General features: G+C 47.7%; 1 protein-coding gene across 1 annotated transcript in view; it reads left to right on the top strand.

Moving 5' to 3' along the window:
- Positions 1 to 3,204: 3,204 nt before the first annotated feature.
- The window catches only part of DCAF8 (DDB1 and CUL4 associated factor 8), a 50,775-nt gene continuing 28,681 nt past the window's right edge, over positions 3,205 to 25,298 (top strand). Inside the window, exons 1-4 of the mRNA XM_065420559.1 lie at positions 3,205 to 3,303; positions 4,478 to 4,548; positions 22,459 to 22,528; positions 24,135 to 24,811. Coding sequence (XP_065276631.1) covers positions 22,480 to 22,528; positions 24,135 to 24,811 — 726 coding nt within the window. The 5' untranslated portion in view covers positions 3,205 to 3,303; positions 4,478 to 4,548; positions 22,459 to 22,479. The remainder of the gene's footprint in view (positions 3,304 to 4,477; positions 4,549 to 22,458; positions 22,529 to 24,134; positions 24,812 to 25,298) is intronic.

Genomic DNA, 25,298 nt, shown 5'->3' with positions numbered 1-25,298 from the left:
CCCCCTGCTCAAAGCGGGACCAACCCCAACTAAATCATCCCAGCCAGGGCTTTGTCAAGCCGGGCCTTAAAAACCTCTAAGGATGGAGATTCCACCACCTCCCTAGGGAACCCATTCCAGTGCTTCACCACCCTCCTAGTGAAATAGTGTTTCCTAATATCCAACCTAGACCTCCCCCACTGCAACTTGAGACCATTGCTTCTTGTTCTATCATCTCCCACCACTGAGAACAGCCGAGCACCGTCCTCTTTGGAACCCCCTTTCAGGTAGTTGAATGCTGCTATCAAATCCCCCCTCACTCTTCTCTTCTGCAGACTAAATAAGCCCAGTTCCCTCAGCCTCTCCTCGTAAGTCATGTGCCCCAGCCCCCTAATCATTTTCCTTGCCCTCCGCTGGACTCTCTTCAATTTGTCCACATCCCTTCTGTAGTGGGGGGACCAAAACTGGCCACAATACTCCAGGTGTGGCCTCACCAGTGCTGAATAGATCCAAAGCTTAGATCTGGATTGCAAATGTATGTGGCCCAGTGCATGTTAATATTTATCAAATCAGGTTAAGGGGTTGAAAGTGGGTACCACATAGTAGGTGTGTGTTCTTTATGACTTATTTACGTGACTTTTACCCTGCTTGACTTTTCCTTGAAGGACATCGAGCCTGTTCTTCCCTGTGTATTTGTAGGAGGAGGTTTCCTTAGAGCAGCAAAAGAGCTTTCTCTGCCCCTCAGTGAAAGGGGAGAGATGTTGGAATCCCGATCTCGAAGTCCTAGCGTGCGGGGGAGAGGGAGGAGGAAAGGCAGCAGCAGGCATTGTGTTGCAGTGGTCAAAGCCTTGGGGAGATCTCAGTGATCACAACTCTCCTGAGACTGCGGCTGGCGCTGGGCCCCATTGGGCACGGCTGCTCGAAGATCACAGCCATGGAAGCAGCAGAGGCCACAGCCCAACAAGTGACTGAATCAAAATAAAAGACGTTATTATTTGGTGATAACACCTAGCTCTTATCTAGCACTTTTCACCAGGAGATCTCAAAGTGCTTTAGAGAGGAGGTCAGTCTCACTATCCCCATTTTCCAGAGGAGGAAGCTGAGTCACAGAGAGGAGAGGTGACATGCCCAACATTACCCAGCAGATCAGTGGTAGAGTGGGGAACAGAACACAGGTTTCCCAGCCCAGTGCTCTAGCCACTAGCTCACACTGCCTCCCCAAGAATCTCTTGTTCTTGGCTCCAGGATTGTGGCCCTGTGGCGGAGTGGGAATTTTTCATAATATTTTGGATGAGTATTGTGTGCCTCAGTTTCCCCTATGAGCTGCATGGTTAACTAGGTGGGGGGCGGATTATTTACTCATTGCAGAGATACAGGTGTGACTCACGCCTGGCTATCTGGGGTGCAGGCCCCATGGAGAGTCCCAGAAGACAATTGTCTGGACATTTGGTACCCTAGCAACTGATGACCGTGGATGGCCCACACTCTGCAGAAAGCCAGTCGATTGTGACTAGCTGAAGAACAAAGGGCTAGGAGGAGGGTCAGGTGGAGTGGTTAAGTGTGAGCTGCTGAAAGCAGGAACTCTTCTGACCAGGGACTAAGAAAGGTTCAGGGGAGAGCTCTGGGTTCTGAACTAACCCTGATGGACTATGCTGTAACTTTCTGTTCTCTGTGATAACCAAGGACTTTCTACACCGTGTTCCAGATATCTAATAAACCCTTCTGCTTTTACAATGCTGGCTAAGAGTCACTCCATATTAAGTATCAGAGGGGTAGCCGTGTTAGTCTGGATCTGTAAAAAGCAACGAAGAGTCCTGTGGCACCTTATAGATTAACAGATGTATTGGAGCATGGGTATTCACCCACGAAAGCTTATGCTCCAATACATCTGTTAGTCTATAAGGTGCCACAGGACTCTTTCTTACTCCATATTAAGGAAACTTGTGGGGGGGGGGGAAATTGCTCCCTTTGGGTGTGTAAGTCTCCCTCCGGGGTCCAATGGAGGTGGACTTGCTGTAGGGAGCTCACAGCGTGAAGCAGGGGTGCTGAAGTCTCTGATGTTCAGTCCCAGGAAGCAATGAAACCAAGGCTCTTACCCAGTGAGAGAGTGTGACCCTAAGGGGGCTGACACACTGAAGGGTTCTCCCAGGGACTGTTCCAGAGCCATATGAGAGCACTGGACCTGTGGATCCGTGACAGGCCCTCCCCTCTAGCTCACCAGCAAAGACCACCCCAGGCTCCTTCCAGATGGGGCTGTCATGCGGGGAAGTCCCACGCTGGAGGGTCAGGGATCCCATCCTGGGGAAAAGAAAGTAGAAAGGGAAAGGATCATCTGATCCATCCCTTTTGGGATCCCGGTGCAGAGGGTGCAGCACTATGGCTTGTACCTGGCCTCCCGGTGGGAGTCTGTTTGTGGGAGGCCTGGCCTGTGACTGACCCAATCAGCAGCTGTTTGGGGCCTAAGTGCGGGAGGCGGCAGGGAGGGCAGCCACCCTCCTGCTTACCGCATTGGCCATGCCACGGATGGAGGGATTCAGTGAAAACGCAGGTCCTGCTAGCACCGCCAACATACAGAAATAAAAACTCTGGTGGCATGAGAAATTACTGCCCGATGAGAAAGCAGCGTGGGTAGCCCCAGAGCATCATCCAAGGCAAGGGAGAGGCGACACCTGCTGCAGACCCGCCACACCAGGGACTGCGGGGTGGCTGCTCACCCATGGGACGGATGATGACAGGGTGCTGGGTGGCTTGAGCTCCCCGGGGAGCACAGCTGAGGGAGTCTCCCAAGGCAAGTGCCGGAAGTCACTGGGAGGAGCAATCCCGTCCTGGCCCCCCCAGGGGGAAACGGGGGGGGGGGGGTGTTATATCCCTGATTGCAGTGACCCGACAATAACAGAGCAGGGCTCCCAGAGGCAGGCGGCTCTGGCAACCTGGGGCTGAGTGGGGGGCGGGGAGGGGCCTTACAGTGACACACCAGGCTGATGTGATGAGACGGTGCAGCTAACGGGGGAGGGGGGTTCAAGGGACCCTACACTAGCACAGGGGTCTAATGGGGGAGGGGACCCTACAATACCAGTGGATCTGGCGCGGGCAGACCCTTCCCTAACACGGGGGCCTGGGCCCCACCCCCTGGCCGCGACCCTACAATAACAATCCCCAGGCACGGAGGGAAGCGGGTGTCGCGAAGCCGCCGCTGCCGTAAAGCGTGGGCGGAGCCGCAAAGCGTCCCCGGCGGAGGGAGGCGGCGCAGTAAGATGGCGGCTGGGCAGCAGCCCGGGGAAGGAGGATCTCGGCCTAAGCGGGCCCGGGGCCGCTGGGAGTAGGGTCCGTCCGTGTACCTCGGAGCCGCGGCCTGAGCGGGCTCCGCTCCTGGGCCCCCCGGGACAGGCCCCGGCCCCGCTTCCCTCCCCCCTCCCGGGACAGGCTCCGCTCCGCTCCCCTCCCTCAGCCAGGCCCCGCTCCCCCTCCCCCTTCCGGGACAGGCCCCGCTCCCCTCCCCCAATCCTCAGCCAGGCCCCGGCCCCGCTCCCCCCTCCCCCTCCCGGGATAGATCCCGACCCGGTCCCCTCTCGGGACAGGCCCCGCTCCCCTCCCCCCTCCCCCAACCCTCAGCCAGGCCCTGGCCCCGCTCCCCCTCCCCGGATAGATCCCGACCCGGCCCCCTCCCGGGACAGGCCCCGCTCCCCTCCCCCAACCCTCAGCCAGGCCCCGGCTCCGCTCCCCTCCCCCTTCCGGGATAGATCCCGACCCGGTCCCCTCCCGGGACAGGCTTCGCTCCCCTCCCCCAACCCTCAGCCAGGCCCCGGCCCCGCTCCCCCTCCCCCTTCCGGGATAGATCCCGGCCCCCTCCCGGGACAGGTTTCGCTCCCCTCCCCCAACCCTCAGCCAGGCCCCGGCTCCGCTCCCCTTCCCCCCAGGACAGGCCCCGCTCCCCTCTTCCCCCTCTCTCGCACAGGCCCCGGCCCCGCTGGGACGGTCTCAGGGTTCCCGGCCATCAGAACCAAGGCCTCCCTTACCCCCTGTTCGGGCCCCTCCTCTGTGGTTAGGGGGTTGCTCCTGGACCTTCCATCCTCTGGCTCAGGTGCCTCCTGACCCAGCTCGCCTTTCCTGGCCATGCTCCTGCTCCCTCCCCCGACCTGATTATTCAGGCCTGCAGAGAGAGGCTGTTCCTCCAGCTATAGCTTTAACCGTGTTGGGTGGGCGTGTGTGGGAAACTCGTGAGCTGTATTTGGGGGGCAGGGAGTAGGTGTCTTTTCTGGGGTTCACCCAGAGTGTCCATCTCGGGCCCTTTATGTGGGCCCTTGACGACACACACTCTAGGCTGGCATGAAATACTTTTGCTGCCTTTAATCTTTAATTAAAACAAAACATGTACTTGAGGGGGAATGGGGTGGTTGAAGTCTGGTCTGAGCCATCTATAGTTCAGAGTAATAAGGTGCAAGAGGGTGAGATCAGTTATAAATGGCACCTCTTGAATTTAAACTGTATTTTTTCTCAGTCTCTCAGCAAATCTACAGAGCCAGTTTCCCAGGTGCTGCTGGGTCTGTGTGGTGGATAGAAGTAGGAAAGGTGAGTGCCTCTAAAACTGTCTTGTGTTCAGTCTGATGTATCCCAGCCTGGGGCCAGCAACTTTTCTTTTCCTCTGTTTTTTTTTGGGGGGGGGGAAGGGGAGTTAAATATTAGGAGTTTGTTTTTTCTAAGGTGAGTGACTAGATATGCCTGGGCTAGTGAGCTGCTGCTCATTTGCTTGAGATCATGTGCTCTAGTAGTTAAAGCAGCAGATTGGGAATCAGGACTCCTGGGTTTCGTTTCCTTTTCTGCCACTGACTTTGTAAGAACACAGGAATTGCCATACAGGCTTATGCCAATGGGCAGGTTAGTTCAGTATCCTGTTTCCAGCATCACCTGTAATAGATGCGTTAGAGAGAGGTGCAAGAAACCCTTTAAAGGACAACCTGGAAGAAACCTCCAATGAACAGGTTATATCATAACCCCAGTAATTTGGCTTATGCTCTGCGTATATGTATGTGTATATATATATGTATATATATACACACTCCTTTTCTTATCCTGTGTAATGTAACTGGATGTTCTTATTATCCATGTAAGTGTTTAATCCTATTAATAATCTTACTAAACTTTGTCCTCAGTGATTTCTTGTGGCAATGAGTTCCACATGTTAATTGTGCTGTTTGTTTTTTGGTTTTAAACATGTTGCCTTTTATCCGAATTGGATATCCCTTTCTTGTAATGACTCTAGAAATGGGAAATAGGATTACCTGATTTCCTTCTGTACTATTTCTTAGTTTGTGCTTCTGTCATGTCTCTTCTTCATCTTCCCTAAACTAAGGAGTTGTCAACGTTAGAAAGTTGTATTGCTATAACCATACTAGTATAGTTAAATAGGTACAACCTCCCTCCCCCTCCAAATGAGCACAGTTATAGCAATAAAGGTACTCATACCAGTATAACTATTCTTGTATGAGAGAGGGGAGTGGTGTATACCAGTACCATATAACTGCATTTATGCTAGGTCTTTTACCTGAATAACTAGCTAATAAAAAATCACATCCCTGAGTGACATAGTTATACCAGTAAAGCTTACAGTATAGCTAGACTAGGCTTATGAGTCCCAATCTTTTCATATGGAAACCTTTCCATGCCTCTGATCACGCTCATCGCCTATCTTTGAACTTCCTGGGATAAGGTGGTCAGAAATGAACACAGTGACCCAGGTGAAGGGGCCCTATTGACTTCTGAATAGCTTTATAATATTTGCTTTCCTGTTGTCTGTACGTCAGAACACTCTCGGGTGGTTGTTTTTTGACAGTATTGCACATTGAAGTGTCCAAAAATGATGCCCAAGTCTCTTTCCTGAGTGGCTAATTTAATTAAGGCCTGGTCTGCACTTGATAGTTTGACCACTCTTTATTTTGGTTAGTGGGCTGAATTTTTTTTTTTTTACTGAAATAACTGTCCACCTGAGCTCTTTTGCAGGTATGAAAGCAATGTATACAGGTATATTTGTACCTGTATGAGAAGGAGAATAGCCATACTGAGGCTATAGCTACTTAGCCCCCTAGTGTAGATGCAGTAAACAGTGAGGGAAGGAGACGTTCTGCCGGTGTAGGAACACCACCTCCCATTGGCTGGGCTGATAGGAGCACTCTGTGTTGGCATAGCTTTCCCTACACTGGGGGTTTTGTCAGCATTGCTCTGTCGCTATGGTGTGTTCTGTGGTGTGTGTGGTCCCCCCCGACCCCGCTGCCTGACCTAGCTATGCTGGCATAAGTTTTAAATATAGACCAGGTGTGGGATAAAGCACCTTTATATTGTGATAACTGTGCCCTCACTAGGGGGTTGAACTGCTTTGACTATACTGGTACAGCTAAAGGGGTACAGGTCTTGTGTGTAGACAACCCATAATGTGTGTGAGTAATTCAAGGATTGTTCTTTCCAGTGTACGCTACCTTGTGTATGACATTGAATTTCATTGGCCATTGTGCTGCCTGGTTGTGTGATGTCAGGCAAATCACATCTTCTCTTCTCTTGCCAAATGGAATCAATGATCTCTCCAAACAGGGTGCGGGTGAATGTGAAGGGTTCTGAGTGTCTCTGACAAATGGCGGAGGGGGATCTCTCTCTTACAGTTTGGCAACATTTGTGAAGCTGGTTGTGTCAAAGCCTCATTGAGTTGAATTGAGTGCCTTGGATATGGCATGTAAAGTAGTAGTATTCATTGACAAGGCTGTTCCATTGTGCTTCAGAACTAACCTATTGTGCAGTAATTAAAAGGTGTCCGGTTTGTGGTGGCTTTGAGGTGCTTTATCTCTAAAAGGAAACCCTTCATTTAATGGTTTATCTTCCTCCCCTCCGCCCCTTATGATTTTTAAGGAAAAGAGTAGCCAAGAGCTGATTTGTGTGCCCCAAGAGAGGGTGAATCTGGAAATTAAAGTGTGTGTGTATATATATATTACTCAGGACACTGCCAGGTTTAAAAAAAAAAAAAAAATAGTTTTCTCCATTAATTGGGAAGCACTTAATTGGGAAATCTGCATATTTGGTGTGATCTTCAGGACCTGTGTTCGCCTCATAGTTTCCCTAGTATAGAGAGGGCCTTTCTAAAAACATGCCCACTGTTGATACTACTGGTTCTGCTCTCTTGATATTAACTGCATTCGGGGCCCTAAGAGAGGCAGACTGCTGGTGTTTCTAACACCATCTTGATTAGATCTGCTCGTAGGATGCTTGTATGATACGCTGTTAAAAATGCTGGCACTCTGTCGACAGGAGAACCTGGTCCTGCACAGAGCGCCATGCAAGAGGACATCTGGGCTCATGCAGTTCTCTCTGCAGGATCGTGTCTTAAGGCTTCCAGTGTTGCTAACAATTGGAGATCTTTAGAAAATGTTCCTATTATAAATAGGATATTATAGTGAATGGCAAAGACTGATGACTAATCAGTACAGGATTGGCATAACCTTTGCTTATCAGTGAGCTCATTTAGCTAGTGCTACTAGGGTAAGTGGTCTTTACCCAGGTTTTCCATGGGTATGACTTTCTATTGAACCTCTGGTTAGTTAATATAGACTATGCCAAATAAAGATGTGTGTGTTTGGGAGAGGTCGGGGAAAGGAGGAGATTTGCAGAGTGGTAGCACGTAGGGTCCCCAGTCGTAGATCAGGGTCCCATTGTGCTAGGTGCTGGACAAACACATCCTGCCTTGAAGCACTCACAAGCTTAAGTAATGCGTATTACTGACGTGTATCAGCACAATAACTGATCTTCAGGCTTTTGAGAAAGTCTTGTCACTTAACAAGTTCAGACTCTACTGGGAAGGCTCCACTAAGAGAAGTCTTCTGTAGTTGAGAAACAAAGTCCCCTTGAGTTTATTGAATTGCTGCTTTTTGTGTGTCAGAGGCGGCATTTGTCCAGTGGAAGAGGCCCCAAACTGGTAGTTAGAGGACTTTGTTTCTGCTCCCAGTTCTGCCACTGACTTGCTCTAACATTGGGCAAGTCACTTCCCCTCTCTGCGTCTCTGGTTCCCCGTCTTACAGATGGGCATAATGATACTCACCTGTCTCTGCAACACACGGACATCTGTGGCTGGAAGGTGCCATGGAAGTCATCTGTTTTTAAAACTAGATGCTTAGGAAATCCTTTTAATGTGCTGTCTCCTCTGGGTAGGCAGTGAAACTAAAGTAAACAGCATCCATGGAAGGATTAAGTCTGGTCAATTTCACTGTCAGGTTCTCATGCACTAGGACTGTGTAAATCCCCATCACTCTAAGGCAAGGCTTAAGAGCAATCAAAATATTTTTAATTGAAAATAAAATAAAATCATGTAAATATCAGTTGACATCCCCATCCCTCTCTTATTCCTGAATTATTTTTGTAATACTGAGGGGTGGTGGTGGTGTATGAGTTGTAGCTGGGAGGACTTGGGAAAGAGAATGAACAGTAGCTGTCTGCCTGGAATGCCATTAGCTGCTGTGCTAGCTGGCCTAAGAGCTATACCCTAGAAAGGAGTGATGGTGGAGGGGGCAGCTATGGCAGAGAGCTGGCCAGGGGTAGGGGTTCCAGCCCTGTGGTTTTCATACTATGTAATTGGGCTTCACATATTGCACACATCTGAAATGTGAGTGCTCAACAGTAGAATGTGTCCTTTGGAAGGTGGGGGCCTGGGGCTAGCTGCAGCTATCTACTGAGAGTCAAGAGTACTGCCTTTTTTGCTGCACTCCTAGAGTGGCATGTTGGGATGAATGGGTTATTCGGCAGTGTAAGATCTTCATCAAGTTACATTTGGGGCCTAAACCACCTGACAGCCTCCCTGGTTCTTAAAGGAGCACTGTCTTAGTCAGGCTGCCATACTCCAGTATTTAGGAGGAAATCCTGCTTTAAATATAGGAGCCTCAAGTGAACAAATACAAGGCGGTGAGAGTGTACAAGAGATCCAGTGTATGCAGATACACAGGGTTGTGTTCACAGCAGGGATCTGTCTGCAAAGACCCATGGGGTTTTTGCTGTCTGGTAAAGCAGACTGAAATCAGGATGACCCTGAAGGTAGGGAGTCTTTAGTAGACCAGAGAAATGCCTGACATTTTTCATACTGCTGCCCTATCTCCACAGCCATTGTGCCTGTGCTGCTTAGACCAGATGTGGCTGCGATACTGTGTGTTCTGGCAAAGCTAGTCCATTAGTGTGTTTATAGCTACATATCCATTATAATAATGGATTGTTCAGTAACTAAGGAGCTATAAATATCAATTCAACACTCTTAATATGGGCTGGTGTGCAGTATTTTAATCATGTTATTGGACTTTGTATTGAGTACCACTGAAGTGTAATTGAGTGTTTGACAATCAATTGTCATTTGCAAGGTGGGGGCAGGGACTAACTGGCTTTCTACTGATGGACACTACTAGATTGTAGACTTCAGAAGAGTGCAAGTATGTCTGATATAAAACAGAACACACACGAACTTGCACACAATGTTGTTTGATTGGAGCTAGGAATCTGTCTTCTGGAAAGAGCTTGCAAAGTGCCTTGCATCCTGTTGGCTTCTCAATTTTTAAAAATATCTGGTAGATGTTGTTCATAGCAGTACTGGGGCCTTGGCCCCACAACTTCCATTCTAGTTAATGGCGCTTGTGGCTAATGCCCCTGCACTACTTCAAAAATCTCAGCGATCACCTTTCAATGAGGTGATCTCAAGGTGCTCAGCTCGTCTCGGTGAACAAGGCATCATCCCTGTTGGACACCTGGGGTGCTCAAGGTACAGGGCCGGGAGGTGACTGCAGCAGAGCTGGGAATAGAATCCGGTTCTCAACTCCCATTCTTGTGTCTTAACCACAAGACTAACTTTCCTCTCCACTATCCATTTATTAGCATTGGGTAACATGGAAACCCCTCTTTTGGTGGGCACAGCAGTATTCATCTGCATGGTGTAAGTGCGGGATGTGGGGAATCCTCAAGTGTTGTACATTTAGGGTGAATCCATTAAACACTTGACATAGGTCTCCTAGAAGCTGTCCAATGGTAATGGCTCACTCGCTGGGCTGGAATTGAGGGCATTCCAGGAGTGAGAGACTCCTGCCCATCTTTAACAAGCAGTAGGTTAAGGGAGGAAGGATGATCTCTTGGTTAAAGCACAAGCGCTAGATGTTCCATGCTCTGGGTCTGTTACTGACTTTGGGCCATGTCCCTTCAGCTCTTTGCCTCTTTCTCCACCTGCGTACAATGGGGCTAATACGTGCTGCACAGGGCAGTTGGGAGGCTAAATTCAGTGACCCTTGGAGAGTGCGTACACATCCTTGGATGGCAGGTATTGGAGGGTGAATGTTCTTTCACTGAGGGGCTGGTGTGGGAGGGATGTCTAAAAGTTTCCCATGTGTTGCAGCATCATGTGCATTGTTACCTGCTTCTGTAATTACTGTTTCTTCAGCATCAGAGATCTGCATGGGGCTCAGCCGGCCACTGGTTTTCGGGGAACAAGGTGTGGTACAGTAACGTCTTCCTGCACATTGGCCTCCTTGCATTGGGAGGCTTGCTGGCTTTGAATATAGTGATCTAGGTATTGTGCTGGGCAGTGCCCTGGCATTGCTGCCTGGTAGTGGAATCTAGTGTGTGGCAATATATGGGGTATTGGAGCCTGTTGGGGAGACGGCATCTCTTCAGCTTAACATGAAGAGGATCTTGTCTGTAATTAAAATGTAGGTGGTTCAGGTTTAATTGAGGATCCTGGTGTCTGTACACGGGGGCCCAGAGTGTAAGCTCGTTCGGGCAGGAGTTGCATCTTTCTATGTGTTTGTAGGACACCAACTCTGATTTGATGCTCTGGGCACTACTGGAATGCAAATAATATGTAGCAGAGCTACAGAGACAGCGTGCTTAGCCCCTGGTAGGTCAGGGAGCAAGTGGGTGCTTTGCCTTAATGACAATTCCCCCACTTAATTTCTGGTCTAGCCATGTAATCTGCGGGATCCCAAGCTCTTAGAAGTGTGGGAGTGGGAGCAGACCAGGAGTTGCTTTCCCTTCTGGTTCCACGACTAGAGAACGAGACTTGTTCAGGATGCTAGGCCCCAAGTGCCTGCTTGTGCTCCTTCCTGTCGAGCCAATTTTAGAGTGTTGCATTGGTGGGTTTCCCAGTGTCCAGCCGGTACTCAGCTGGAAGGATCATGCTGTGTTGCAGGGATCTAGAAGGCTTTGCGTGCTGTTGTGGAGGGATATCTTCAAGTCTCTGACAAGGGCACTGGGGACGCCAGCCTTTGGGCATTTGAAAGCTAGTGTAATTATCACCTCCAGATGTTTAGAACACACAGTTTTGAGTAGCCTAACATTTCGGTTCCCCCCACTCTCTAAAGACTGAAAACTAAAGAGTTTCTTATACCTATACTTTACTCCTGGCTTTTGCCATTGGCCGAGTGAGGACTCTGAGTGTAAGGAGCTGTTGCCATCATTCCAGTGAGACCTGAGTTGGTGGATAACAAAGATCCCATGATGCTTTTGTCCACAGTCAGGATATTATCCCAGACTCATGGCCAGTTTCATCGCTTAAATCTTTCTAATCCCAATGTGGCGTTTTAACACCAGCACCACTAATTGTATTCTTCCTGCAGTTTCAAGTGAATGGCTGCCTCCTTCCCTCAAGCTGTTATGCCAGTGGTCCCTAACCTTTTTTGTCTGGTGGGCGCCAGACGACGAGCCACAGAGGACCTTGGCGGCAGACGAGCATCTGCCGAAATGCCGCCGACAAGCGGCAATGTCAATAGGCGGTGGCAGCGCCGAAATGCCGCTGACAAGCAGTGTCATCCAGAGATGTCGCCGCCGAAATGCCGCTGAAAATTGGCGGCGATGCCTCTGGATGACACAGCTTGTCAGTGGCATTTCAGCGGATGCTCGTCCGCCAGCTAGTACGCGGGCGCACTTAGATGCACCGGCGGGCGCCATGGCACCCGCGGACACCGGGTTGGGAACCCCATGTTATGCAGTGTTGCTGTAGATTGGTAAACTGCCATGTTTTACCCTGGAGGTGGTTGCATTCCATTAGGTACGGAAGTGATGCCTCTGTAATTTCTTTCTACGCTGGAGGCTTGTTTTCTCTGGATGCCAATTAACTCAGGGAGTTAACACCTTTGTAAAGGCTAGTCTGGACACTCCCAAACACTTGTTCCAGAATACATGGTTGTCTACCCTAAGCCAGTAGTTCTCAACCTGTGGCCCACAGATTCTTTGGGGTCTACAGACTGTCTGAGGGATCTGCAAAAGCTTGTCGTTACCACAGAACAGTGGTTTTCAACCTGTGGTCTGCGGACTGATATTTCCAATGGGGTCTGCACCTCCATTGGAAAATTTTTAGGGGTCTGCAGATGAAAAAAGTTTGAGAACACTGTCCTAAGCTGATCCCTGTGGGAAAACTACAAACACTGATAGCTGGGGAATGTCCAGGCTAGCCTTTACAAATGTTAGCTACCCTGTGTTAGTAATAAGTCTCATGTAGATACAATCTGGATGAAAGAGGCTATTAAATAGGACTAATGGGGAAAACTGGGTTAAAATACCCACCTTCCTCCCAGCTTGTTTTGACTCTGTGCTGCTCCTCTTTTGTTTATGGAGAGTTTACTACTTCTTGCCCCCTTCAGGAGAACCCCATGAGGATTAGGGCAGGTCTACACTTAAAATGCAGCTGTAGCACTTAAGTGAAGATGCTCCTATGCTGGCAGGAGAGCGTCTCCCATCGGAGTAGTGAATCCACCTCCTCGAAAGGCAGTAGCTATGTTGATGGGAGAAGTTCTCCTGCCGACACAGTGCTGTCTACATGGGGGGGTTAGGTCAGTATAACTAGATTGCTCAGGGGTGTGAAAAATCCACACCTGTGAGCGATCTAGTTATACTGATATAGGTCTGTAGTGTAGACCTGGCCTGTCTGCTCCCTGGGCCATCTCATTGCATTTATCCCAACTCTCTTCCCCCTGCTGGCTTCTGCTCATCTATGCCCTCCTGAACCCCTGAGAGGCTACAGCTGTCCTTTGGTTCCTATCTCTGACTCCACCAGTGCTCTCCCTAACTCTGGCTCTAACTGCTTTGTTAGGCCAGGGATCCTGGTAGTCACCTTTGATCTGAGCAGCTTTCCTCCTCTATCACCCTTCTCTCCATATGGTCACTAGAGCAGGGCCAGGACTTGTCGTTGCCTTGGCTGTGAGTCTGCAGATCTACACTGCTGAGCAATCTGACTGTTTCCCTTTCCTGGGAAAAGGAGCTAGAATGCTGCACCTTCCCACTGCTCCGTGGGACTCGTTTGAGGGCGGATTTGCTAGAACAGTGGGAGTGTGTAGTATTGGGGCCTTTGGGAACCAGATGGAGTGTCAGTGAAAAGGTTCTGCTGTGGTTGGAATAAATAGGATATCTCCATTAATTTATATTTATATCTCCTAGAACTGGAAGGGACTTTGAAAGGTCATCGAGTCCAGCCCCCTGCCTTCACTAGCAGGACCAAGTACTGATTTTGCCCCAGATCCCTAAGTGGCCCCCTCAAGGATTGAACTCACAACCCTGGGTTTAGCAGGCCAATGCTCAAACCACTGAGCTATCCCTCCCCCCTGTTGATAGTTCATCGGAGTAGGTAGGGGTAACAGCTCCGTAGGGTAATAAAGAGGGGATTGTGCCTCCAGCCAGGGGCAGCTGAGGTAGGAGACCCCAGGAGAAACCATGAGTCCTGTGAACTGAGGAAGAGCAGGGTTGAGGAGTGCAGGCCGGGCTAGTGCTGTGAGCTTGCAGCTCTAATGGCATACTTTAAGAAGTATGGTTCCAAAAAGGGGTCTTACGTCAGCCCTGTGCCCCCCATGAAACTAGGGAGAGGCAGCCCCATGACAGATCCCCCTGCCCATTGTCTCAGCACAGATTTGTCTGAGCCACCAGCTTGTATATGTGAGGGGAGGGATTGTTCTCTAGTAGTTGGAACATACAGTCAGGCATCAGGAGGGGACTCTTGGGTTTTATTCTCAGCTCTGCTATCTGGGCGTTGTGGCCTTGAGAGTGACGCCCTTTCTTTATGGGTGGGCATGCGGGAGCTCAGGTGTGAGTGACTGCTTTTTGTAAATCACTTTGAGGGCCTTGAGTGGAAGGGGCTATACATGGCCCAGGTGTAACTAACAGAGCTTTGAGTAAAACTTGATTGATCACCTGGAAGTGACAGCGATCATACCAGGTATTGGGGCTTAAAAGCGCTGATGCCACATGTGGTGGCAAGAACCATGTGGTAAACTGTATTGACCATGCACCTTCAACCATTTCACCTGCCTGTTTGCCCATCCCCACTGACCCAAGCCACTGACGGGCAGCGTTCAGTCCTAAACCTTGAATCTGTCTCTGATCCTGTATTTCATGAACAGTTATGTCTACGAATGGCCACTTACACCATTGGAAGGAAGGGGAAGGCATTGGTTTTCAGGCTGGACTGAACATCGTTACACTGCATACTAAGAAGCTCTTCTAGAGGCTATTAAAACCAGAGTGGCTCTCTTCTCCCACTAATGCCTCTGGAGCTGGACTCGTGGTCCAAAGGAATCTCTCTGGCTTTACAGAGGGATGTGAAAATGAGCGCTAGTAAAAACTTCCTATGGAATGTGTGGCTTAAATAGAATACATGATGGCATGAGTCTAAAGGTCTGACACTCGTTTGGGGTGACCTATGTAACTCCATTGTGTCCATCTCAATGTCTGTAGAGCAAACCTTTATTCCACACAATTGTGTACTACAGAGAAGCAAGTAAAGTAGCTGCCATCACTAAATCTTTCCAATGTGATGGCTACCTGCCCATAACAGACAAGAGCCAGCATGTTAAATGAAGAGTAGCTGACAGATGATGTCTTTAGGCATCCCTTAAAGCCATCCCTTTCTGCAGGCTCCACCAGAAGTGTGTCCCTGCTAATGAGCTACTTTCTGGAATAACTTGGAGTAAAGTCCCTTGTAGACCTGAGAAGACTTTAATCGGTACTCTGTTTATAAGATGTGCTTACTATGTAGATGTGAACAAGATGTCCGTCCTTCCCAACATGGGAGGAAAAATCACAGCCCAAACCTACCTTCACCCCATAAGCAAAAGACCCCCTCCTCACCCTTTTGCCATGCCAAAAGATGCAGCAAGCCCTGGCTTTGTCAGACCTGTGGGGAAGGTAGACTGACATTGAGTGCCCTCCACTGGCACTGCCCTGCCACAAGCCCCCAGAGAGTGCCCCATGCTTTAAGCAGCTCACATCTAGTACAGCAGCACAGAGAAGGAGACGCATAACTTGGGCAGCCAGGTGCCCAGGGGTCAATTGGCCCAGAAGAGGATCAGGATTGCTTCCAAGGAGGACAGCCAAGGAATACCCTAGTGAAGGGATTTGGTAGAACTGGCAAAAGATCTTTAGTTGCCCCTTTCGAGGATTGCAGACTAGGCCCTCTTCTGCAAAAGTCCTAGTTTCTTTCCTACTTGATCTTTGTTGAGTGCTACTCTTTAATCTCCATTATTATTATTGAGTGGCGTATTCAGCCCTGTACACCCAGACCCTGCTCCAAGGAGTTCCTAGTCTAAGTACATTGTAATCTCATTGTCAAGTTAAACTGTGTTTAACTGTGTATGAATCAGATAGCTAATAGCCCATTTTAGACAGGCTGACACAAAGTCTCTGTAGCTGGAGAGAATCCAGCCTGCCTTAAATACAAATCAGTTTATAGAGCCCTCGCTTTCAACTACCTAAAGGTAGAAGAGGTGGCTAACGGATGCAATCTGTTTTCATCTTCACAGCGGCTGAGTTAATACCGCCAGAGGAAGAGATGGAGAGGCAAGAGGGAGCAATCTTTCCTCATCAGAAGTTCCTTGCTAGGCAGCTGAGTGTTTTCAGTTTGCTTCCTTATTTCTTAGCTAGGTTTATAATTAGAGCAAATACGAAAAACAAAGTATAAAGTACCCCGCTGCGGCAGCTCCTGTGGCTCTTGCCCCGTGGGACTAGGCCTGCTTCACCACAGTGGGTGTTGTGACCTGGTACACTGGGTCACAGCACTGTCCAAATTTGGCCCAGCTGCCCCTCCATTGTCTTGCCAAAATTGAGCTGTGATATGGCCAGTGTGCCAGGTTGCAATGACTGAAGTGGGGAGCTGGGCTTAGCCCCGCAGAACAGGAGCTGTCACTACAGGATGAATGCAGGATGGGCTTGTTCCCCCCCCAGGTCTGTCCCCTTCCCAGTGTGGCTAAAACAAAATAACATGAAATTCCTGAAAAATAACATGAAAATTATTTAAAAAAATAAATTAGAATTTCACAGAACTTTGATTATAATCCTCTGGAGTGAGTAGGTGAGAGGGAGTCAGATTAATTACCCAATAATGACCACCTTTCCTCTTGAAGTGGGTTTCTTGTTATATGCCTTGATCAAAGGGTTACCATTTCAGTAGGTTGTTTGGGGACGGGGGCAGAACCTCTTGAAAGCTAGCTCCGTAGCAGTAGAACCATACCTACATATTTCAGTGTTCTGTGTCAAATCCTCCAGATTAATACATCCACTGAATGTGAAGTAACTTTAACTGCCAGGTTCCATAGCAGCGTTCACCAAGTGGAATTGAAGATAAGCTATTAAATGGCTTTCCAATCTGCTCATTGCTTGAGAAATATAATTAACAGTATCAATGTATAGTCCAACTCCAAAAAAACCTTCCAGCTAAGGTTGTTCCGGTGGTTTAATGTAATCCTTGTACATATCATGTATCCAGAACGTTACAATAAAAGCGACAACAACAGCTTGAAATCTGGTCAGATTAAAAGTAGTTGTCATACACCTGCCCTGCCAGTTGCTGTCCTCGTTTTTTTTAAAGTATGCTTTTATCCTGCATGTCTTGTGTGGAACTGCCCCATGCAAAGCAGGAAAATGGACTAGAAAGAACAGCCAACGCTTTTTGAAAGTGACTAATGTTTTTACATGCCCAAGTTGAGACTTTTAAAAGGGCCCAATTTTCAGAAAGTGCTGAGCACCCACTTCTGAAAATCTGGAGTCTCAAATTGAACTACCCAAAATCGAAAATCACCATTCAGAGTTTATGCCAAAGCGATGGCAAATGCGTAGACAGAAGTGATTTCTAAATTGACTACTCTTTAAAGAGCGCATGGATGAGAAGCAGAGCATTGTCTCTCTTTATTTAAAATGACCACAATCTGTTTGTTTCGTTGACAGCAGTTTGAAATATTGCCCTTGTGATTCAATCTCACTGAGAGTAATCTGAGTAATACTTCACTCTGCTGTAAAAATCCACTGAGCCAAATGCTGTCCCTTCCTGGTACTCTCTGAAATCTCATTGTGATGCAGGGGTATAAATCGGGGCAGAATTTACCGTGGTATAAGAGAGGCCATACTGGGTCAGACCAAAGGTCCATCTAGCCCAGTATCCTGTCTTCCAACAGTGGCCAATGCCAGGTGCCTCAGAGGGAATGAACAGAACAGGGAATTCTCAAGTCGCCCATTCCAAGCTTCTGGCAAACAGAGGCTAGGGACGCCCATCCTGGCTAAAAGCTTTCATGGACCTATCCTCCATGAATTTATCTAGTTCTTTTTTGAACCCTGTTATAGTCTTTAACTTCACAACATCCTCTGGCAAGGAGTTCCACAGGTTGACTGCGTTGTGTGAAGAAATACTTCCTTTTGTTTGTTTTAAACCTGCTGCCTATTAATTTCATTTGGTGACCCCTAGTTCTTGCCTTATGATAAGGAGTAAATAACACTCACTCACTTTCTCCACACCAGTCATGATTTATAGACCTCTATCATATCCCCCCTTATTCGTCTCTTTTCCAAGCTGGAAAGTCAGTTTCATTTATCTCTTCTCATAGGGAAGCTGTTCCATACCCCTAATCATTTTTGTTGCCCTTTTCTGAACCTTTTCCAATTCCAATATATTTTTTGAGATGGGGCAACCGCATGCAGTATTCAAGATGTGGGCGTACCATGAATTTATATAGAGGCAATATGATATTTTCTGTCTTATCTATCCCCTTCTTAATGATTCCAACATTCTGTTTGCTTTTTGACTGCTGCTGCACATTGAGTGGATGTTTTCAGAGAACTATCCACAGTGACTCCAAGATTTCTCTTTTGAATAGTAACAGCTAATTTAGACCCCATCATTTTATATGTATAGTTGGGATTATGTTTCCCAATGCATTACTTTGCATTTATCAACATTGAATTTCATTTGCCATTTTGTTGCCCAGTCACCCAGTAATTTAGTGAGATCCCTTTGTAGCTCTTTGCAGTCTGCCTGGGACTTAACTATCTTGAGTAGTTTTGTATCATCTGCAAATTTTGCCACCTCACTATTTACCTCCTTTTCCAGATCATTTATGAATATGTTGAATAGTACTGGTTCCAGTACAGACCCCTGGGGGACACCACTGTTTACCTCTCTCCATTCTGAAAGCTGACCATTTATATGTGTATTGATGACATCTAGTAGATGCTTTCACATAGATTAGTCCCAGAATTTGGTACAATATGTGTTGCACTGGTATAAGAAATAATCTGAAGGCCCTAGGGGTGTCTAGTGAAATTCATGCTGGTGAAAGATAATTTATGGAAACTGCTGTTCTATGTTTGTTCCAGTGTAGGCTGCCCTGACCCTACCCTATCAGTGTGTCTAAGCACTGACCTAGAAGTCTGACCTCGTGGATGTAGGCTGGATGGGGTGGGAGTTTGTTCTCTCTAATCCATCTAATCTTTGCCTTTTCTGCTGAGACTACAAATCAGGCCAACTGAAAACTGATAGTGTGCAAAGATCCATTTGTGTCCCCAAGATCTGGATTGAGATCCACTAACTTTATGTGGGCCACAGAGCTGCCAGCAGGTGGCAGTAACCAGGGTGGAGCAATTTAAATCAAGGCCATTGAAATCAATGATTTACATCATGGTTTGTTTGTTTTTAAGTCTCATTGGTTTTAAATCAGGTTGAGATTTTGTAATGTGTGCTATTGCAACTTTAGATTAAAACTTATAATGAACCAAGTTGCAAATTCTTTAAAAGATGCCATTCCTGTTAGGGTATATTACAGAAATTTGTAAAATTCAAATAGGCAAAAAACCATCCTGAAAACTAAGGCCCTGATCCTGCAATCGCTTGAATAGCTGCTAAACTTGTTTTCATGAATAATTCCACTGACTTTAATCCATGTGCTGGAAATTAAGTATACCTATAAGTGTTTGCCGCATCGGGGCTAAAACTGTATTTTTATTAATCTTCTCTTAAGTGGCAGATCTGCTGGTTCAAACCAAAATTGCCTCACTGTTAATGAAAAATCTATTCAGACTTCAACAAAATGATTGTAGAAAAAATTCACCCAGGTCAGAATTTTCAAAAATAGGAGCATTCGTCCTGTAAGGATGGAATTTTCCTAATCACCTAAGTGACTCAGGAGCATAAGTCTGATTGATTTCAAACTTTAAGCCCTGATGGAGGAACGTAGCCTGGCCAAAACATTTCAGCTTTCTTGACATGTGGATGTTCAGTGTATCAGAAGATGGTGGTAGCTATAAATAGAACATTGGTTAATTTTGTGTTTGAATTTGTCTTGCTCTCACAGTAAGGATGTTGAGGCCCTGGGCTTGTATTTTTTTCCCCTTCATATAAGCATTTTAAGTGTAAAACTTCATGGTTGAATCTACGTAAACCCTGACATTATTCTAAGAATAAGAAACTAAAGAAAAAAGTATAAAACATCCACACTCCCAGTTTATAAAATGGGAAGGAAGTAAAGGACTAGCAACATGAAAAATATCCTGATTTTGATCCACCTTGGCAATAACATTTGCCACTTCTGACTTCGACTGGAATTGTGACCTAGATATTTTTTTTTTGTTGGCAGTTGTGGGGGAGCTTATAAACTGAGCAAATAGTGCCACTGTTTTTGCGGGGTGTTCCATTGAACTATATCTGAGCTACTGCTGCTGTGGAGGAAGCAGTGATTCCCACGGCATTGTGAAACCATTGCCGAAGTGGGAAATGTGCCATATTTTTTTGTGGTGCCATATTCAGGCATCATTGATGCTGATGGACAAAGCAGAGAAGTGCCCAGAGCTGCGTTAATTACAGGCTCCATTAACTGCACTGGAAATGGCCGATAGCAAAGAGAATATTGCCTTTTCTAAATACTACAGCAAGTAAGAGAATCCATGCTATTTTAAAAAAAAGTCACTAAAATCCAGTATGGGGGGGGATATCCCTGTGGCATAGACCAATACGATACAGTCAGCTTTGAAGTGAATGCCTAAAAGCAGCTTTTACTAATTGCCGCTCGATGGAAAGATCAATATTGAATAGCTGCTCTGCGTCTAGCAGTCTGCAAACTGAAATTTCTCTGCCATGGGAAGAGCTCTGGGTGCTAGACTACGTTTTATTAACTAATGATTAAAAATCATTTTCCCCTCAGGGAATTAACACTAAAGCATTTGGCTGGGGTCGGGGGCCTGGAATATTTAATTCAGGAATGGCGGGAAGAACTCTGTAGAGTACCTGACAGGATAGTATAGTCACTACCCTGGTAACTTTCCTGTTGGGTTTTTGAAGGGATTCTGGAGATGCCTGGGTGAGTGGGCTTAAGACTTGCATTAAGGAGACTAAAAGTAGCCATTGCTAGCATGAGATCCCACGTGATGTCACTGTGGGGTAATTAACGATCTATTCCACAATGCCCTTGGAATGGAGGGAGCTGGAAACGCTGGAGCACTATTTTTCTTTTATTTTGGATTTATCATGTGCGCATGTAAAATTAAAATAGTGCTCAATTAATTGAGCAATGGCAGCGAGTGTGAGGGAGCTTCCGACCTCACCGCTAAGTTCCCCTGTGCTCTGGGAAAAGCATGGGAGGATAAATGAGCCCTGAGGGTCAAGACTTGGACTCCAGACTAGTGAGGGGGGGCAAATTCCAGAGCAGTGGGGCTTCCTCCCACTACATTACTGCACACTTAACAGAGAGCGTTTGAGGTTTGGAAGGACCTTGTGCGTAGGAATGTGTTTAGAAATCTGTGATTTGGGGTAAAAAAGCTTCTCAAATATATTTTGACCCTACAATCTGTGGCTGCCAAGAAGTTTTGTTGTTCACACTTGCTGCACCTCAAAGCTACCCTTCCTCAGCTGTATTTCAGATCTAACATGCTTCATTTTGTGGTATGGGCATGTGAAACCGGTCTCTTCAGTTATGGATGGATTTTGTGCAGCAGTTATCGCAGAGCTAACATCAATAACTCATCATTCCTTTGAGTGTAGCTGGGGATCAGGAGTTGGATGGAAAGAGCTTGCCTTGTGGCAGGATACAAATGAAAGGGGAGTCCGAGGACCAAAGTGGAGAGACTGGGGAAGATTCACATAGTGAAATATGGTGGAAAGCTTTAAGAAATTAAGCAGATACATTAAGTCATGGGACCTTTGCTTCCCTGTTGGGTCAAGGCAGTCTTCATGGAAGAATGCAGCTGGAGAACTATACAGATGTGGAAATGGTTGGACGGGGGCAGAGGGGAAGAATTATCCCCTGAGAACCAGAGCCTTGCGGAAGTTATGCTTAGATTAGTTTTGGACTGCAATGGTAGCAGCCATAACTGTACTATGATGTATTTTCCACTGATCTTGTGCACTAAACAGGGTCGGTATTTGGGTGGGAGACATCCAAGGAATATTTAGGTCGTCTAGTAACAAGTGTTGGTGTTCCGAACCCATGCCCCAGCATGGTGTAAAGGGGGCACTATGATGCTCCAGTTATCACGTATCAGAGGAGAGAAAAAGCTGAGCTCCTGACCACCTGTGGATATTAACAGTTTGTGGTAGGACTACCAGAGAGTTTTATGATGGCCCCGGTGTCCTGGCCAAATGCCACCTTGAGTGATGGCATTACGTTTCTGAAGTGTCCTTTGTAGACAGTAAACTGCTATCCAATGTTGCAGTTTTTAATAATGCACAGCCACTTTCCATCCCAGAAGTGGCCAGCAAAGTAGTCCCCCTGTATACCTTGGAGATGAGTTTGGGATCCTTTGAGGTAAAAGGAGCTATGGAATTTGGAGGCATTTACTGGGGAAATGTGGCTATCTACCCCCCCCCCCACACACACACACACACACACCCCCCCCCAGTGTATTTGAAACTAACACATCTGGTATCTTGATCTCTGCTAATCTAATAACAGCCTTCGAGAAAATGTTAGGCTTTTAGCATTTTTATATTGCATTTGATAGTACATGTCCTGTGGTAAACGGTCCAGTTTCATTTAAGTAGTTCTTCCCTGTTTGAGAAGTGGGTACTTTTTCTCAGTAGACTGGGTCAAGCCATTGTAGTTTGCTGCGAAGGAGTGCACTCTTACTAGACCAAGTCTGTATTAGAAAGCCATGGCCTTTATGAAATGGTCTCGGAGGGGATCTCATCTTGCTGTTCACCAATTCTCATATTTTTTTTTAATCTCTCAATTGCAGGTTCAATTGAACGAAAACAAGATGTCGGATAAGGGGAGTAGCACTGATGGAAAAACAGATATAGCCAATGGTAAGGGTAGGGGTGAAGGCCCGTTTGAGTCGTCTGCGCTTAAGACTAGCGCTCAGCGAACAAGAAATTCGGGATCATTTAGTGATTTCTCTGAGCATGTTCAGCCTCTAAATTTGCCGGTTGTGAACCCTTATTCAAATGAAGAGCTTTTAGTGTCAATTCTTGTACAGAGCAAATATTGGATGTGGCACCAAAATACATTTTAGTAAATGAAATGAACACGGTGACCAAACAAATTCCTCACTGAAGTGTTCCATAATGTGATGCAAGTGCTCACCAGCCCTCCATCGGCAGGGGTTTGTTTGCACAGAATATTTATTGAATAGCTTTGGTTAGTGAACACCCACAAAAATGGTAGGCTGCTTATGAGCAGCAAAAGAGGCTACATTTGCCAAACAAATCACTTACCCTGTGAATTGTTCACTTAGCTCTATATAAGCCATTTAAAGTGATATGGGGGAATCAAATGTCCTATCTAAGCATCCTGCAACATGGGGAAATCCTCATTCTGTCCCTAGATCAGTGTTTTCTCTCCCATCACTTCACTAACAAAGCTGCATTAGAATAGGATCTCTGGACCAATTCCTGGTTCCACTGAAGTCAGTGACACAACTTCCATTGACTTCTGGAGACCCAGCATTAGGCCCTCTGTTCCTAATATCTGCTCCACTGTTGTCTCCTTCAAAATCCCTTGAATCGGATCATGGCTGGATCATCTTCTGGTGGAGGAGAATCGGCAGAGAAACCCTTAAAAAGCAGAATTGGCCTTCAGATAGCCTTTGTCATGAAGAAGAGGAGTATGTCTGTGTAAGCAGGATTGTTGCCTAATACTGTAGAGAACTCCCCGAAGCATGGCAAAGCTAGCTGTTGATTCAAATGCCAGGTAACGTCCTACATCTGCTTAGACCCTGCTCCTCTGTACGTAGGAGTAGAGATTTGTTAAAGCTCTTGTGCAAGGTATTGCAATGTGGGGCAGATTTTGTTTGTTGCTAAATGAGTGGAGGTTACAGAATCCTGAGCTTGTTTATAGCAGTCTGTGATCCTGTTAATAAATGCGAGAGGAAGGGGGTTAATGGTATGCTCCAGGGGGAGATGGGAAGAGACAAAGAAAGCGGGGGGGGGGATACAAGACTTGGTTGGGAAAGGAAAGAAAATAATGGGAGGCACATTGTGATCCCTGAATGAAGCTGCGATTTAAAAATGTAACACATGGGAGTGAAACAATTGGCCAGAGGGTTGTTCCAGAGCTAGTGTTGCCCAGAGAGGATGTCCCAACATCAGGTGTGAAATACAGAGATTTCCTAGACTAGAACCATAGCTTGGAAAGTTCCATCTTTCAGGGAGCTAGCTGGAGTTGCATGGTTCTGGGACTGTGGACCAGACCGTAACCCCACGTCTTGGTCACTCTGTGTATGTGCTGGCGATCCCATGGCCCTTTGTAAGAGTAGGGATTTGGCTGGCATTTTCTCCCCCTTCTGTTGTGCTGGGCTCCACCCTGGAAGTGGCTGCATTTCAATGGTGCTTTTGGGTACGTGAGAATCCTTTGGTGCTATAGAGATGTGAAGTTATTTACCCTAGAATCAATCCCATGGTCTGTCCTGTGCAGGGAGCTTATCCAGCAGCCCTGAAGAAATGTCTGGAGCAGAGGAGGGGCGAGAGACCTCCTCAGGCATCGAAGTAGAGGCCTCGGACCTCAGCCTGAGCCTCACTGGGGACGACATAGGGCCCAACCGCACCAGCACAGAGAGCCGGGACACGGACACGGAGAGCTCGGGAGAGGAAAAGGACTCGGACAGCATGGATGACACGGGCCACTACTCGATCAATGAGGAGAACCGGGCCCACGACCGGTCCCACTCAGACGAGGAGGAGGAAGAAGAGGAGGAGGAGGAGCAGCGGTCCCGGCGACGCGCCCAGCGCAAGCGTGCCAACCACGATCAAGACTCCTCGGATGACGAGCGGGCGCTGGAGGACTGGGTGTCCTCGGAGACAACTGCTCTTCCTCGTCCCCGCTGGCAGGCTGTGCGTGCCCTCCGGGAGAGGGAGCTGGGCTCCAGCTCACGCTTTGTCTACGAGGCCTGCGGGGCCAGGGTCTTTGTGCAACGTTTCCACCTCCAGCACGGTCTCGAGGGGCACGGCGGCTGTGTCAATACCTTGCACTTTAACCAGCGTGGCACATGGCTGGCCAGCGGCAGCGACGACCTTAAGGTGGTGGTTTGGGACTGGGTCAGGAGGCAGCCGGTGCTGGAGTTTGAGAGCGGCCATAAGAGCAACGTCTTCCAGGTGAGACGGGGTGGGGCTGAGTGTGTCCGGAGAAGGGGGTGGCTGAAGGGGCTGGTAGGGGCATCTCCCACTCCGCTCAGAAAGGTGCCAAGAGCTGAGTTATTCTGCTACGTTTGTAAAGGGGTGAAAGTAACTGAACGTGTGTGTGCTGGGAGAGCAGGTGTCTTGGTGCCAGGACTCCAGGGTCCTATTGAACCTCGCTTTCCCTGGCGAGTGGGAGAGCCGGTGCTAGCCCACTGAGCTTCCATAGCGTCTCCAATCGGCACGGCTGTGAAGAGCCTCCCAAAGGCAAACCAAGTCTGCCAATAGCACCTTGACGGGGTCTGCTCCGAGTTGCTGCCCAGGGGGTTCTGAGCAGCAGCAGATACTCTAGCAGTCAGGTCTGCTGCTCCTTAGGGGAAGCTGGGAGCAGCAACGGAGGCAGGCTCTGGAGTGGCAGGGAGAGCAGAGAACTCTGGCTTTCTAGCAGCCAGAGGTTGCTGTGGGG

Source organism: Emys orbicularis, chromosome 20 (genome assembly GCF_028017835.1).
Source record: "Emys orbicularis isolate rEmyOrb1 chromosome 20, rEmyOrb1.hap1, whole genome shotgun sequence".
NCBI classification, from domain to species: Eukaryota; Metazoa; Chordata; order Testudines; family Emydidae; genus Emys; species Emys orbicularis.
The sequence above is the reverse complement of the archived record's forward strand: the minus strand, read 5'-3'. Positions and strand labels throughout refer to the sequence as shown.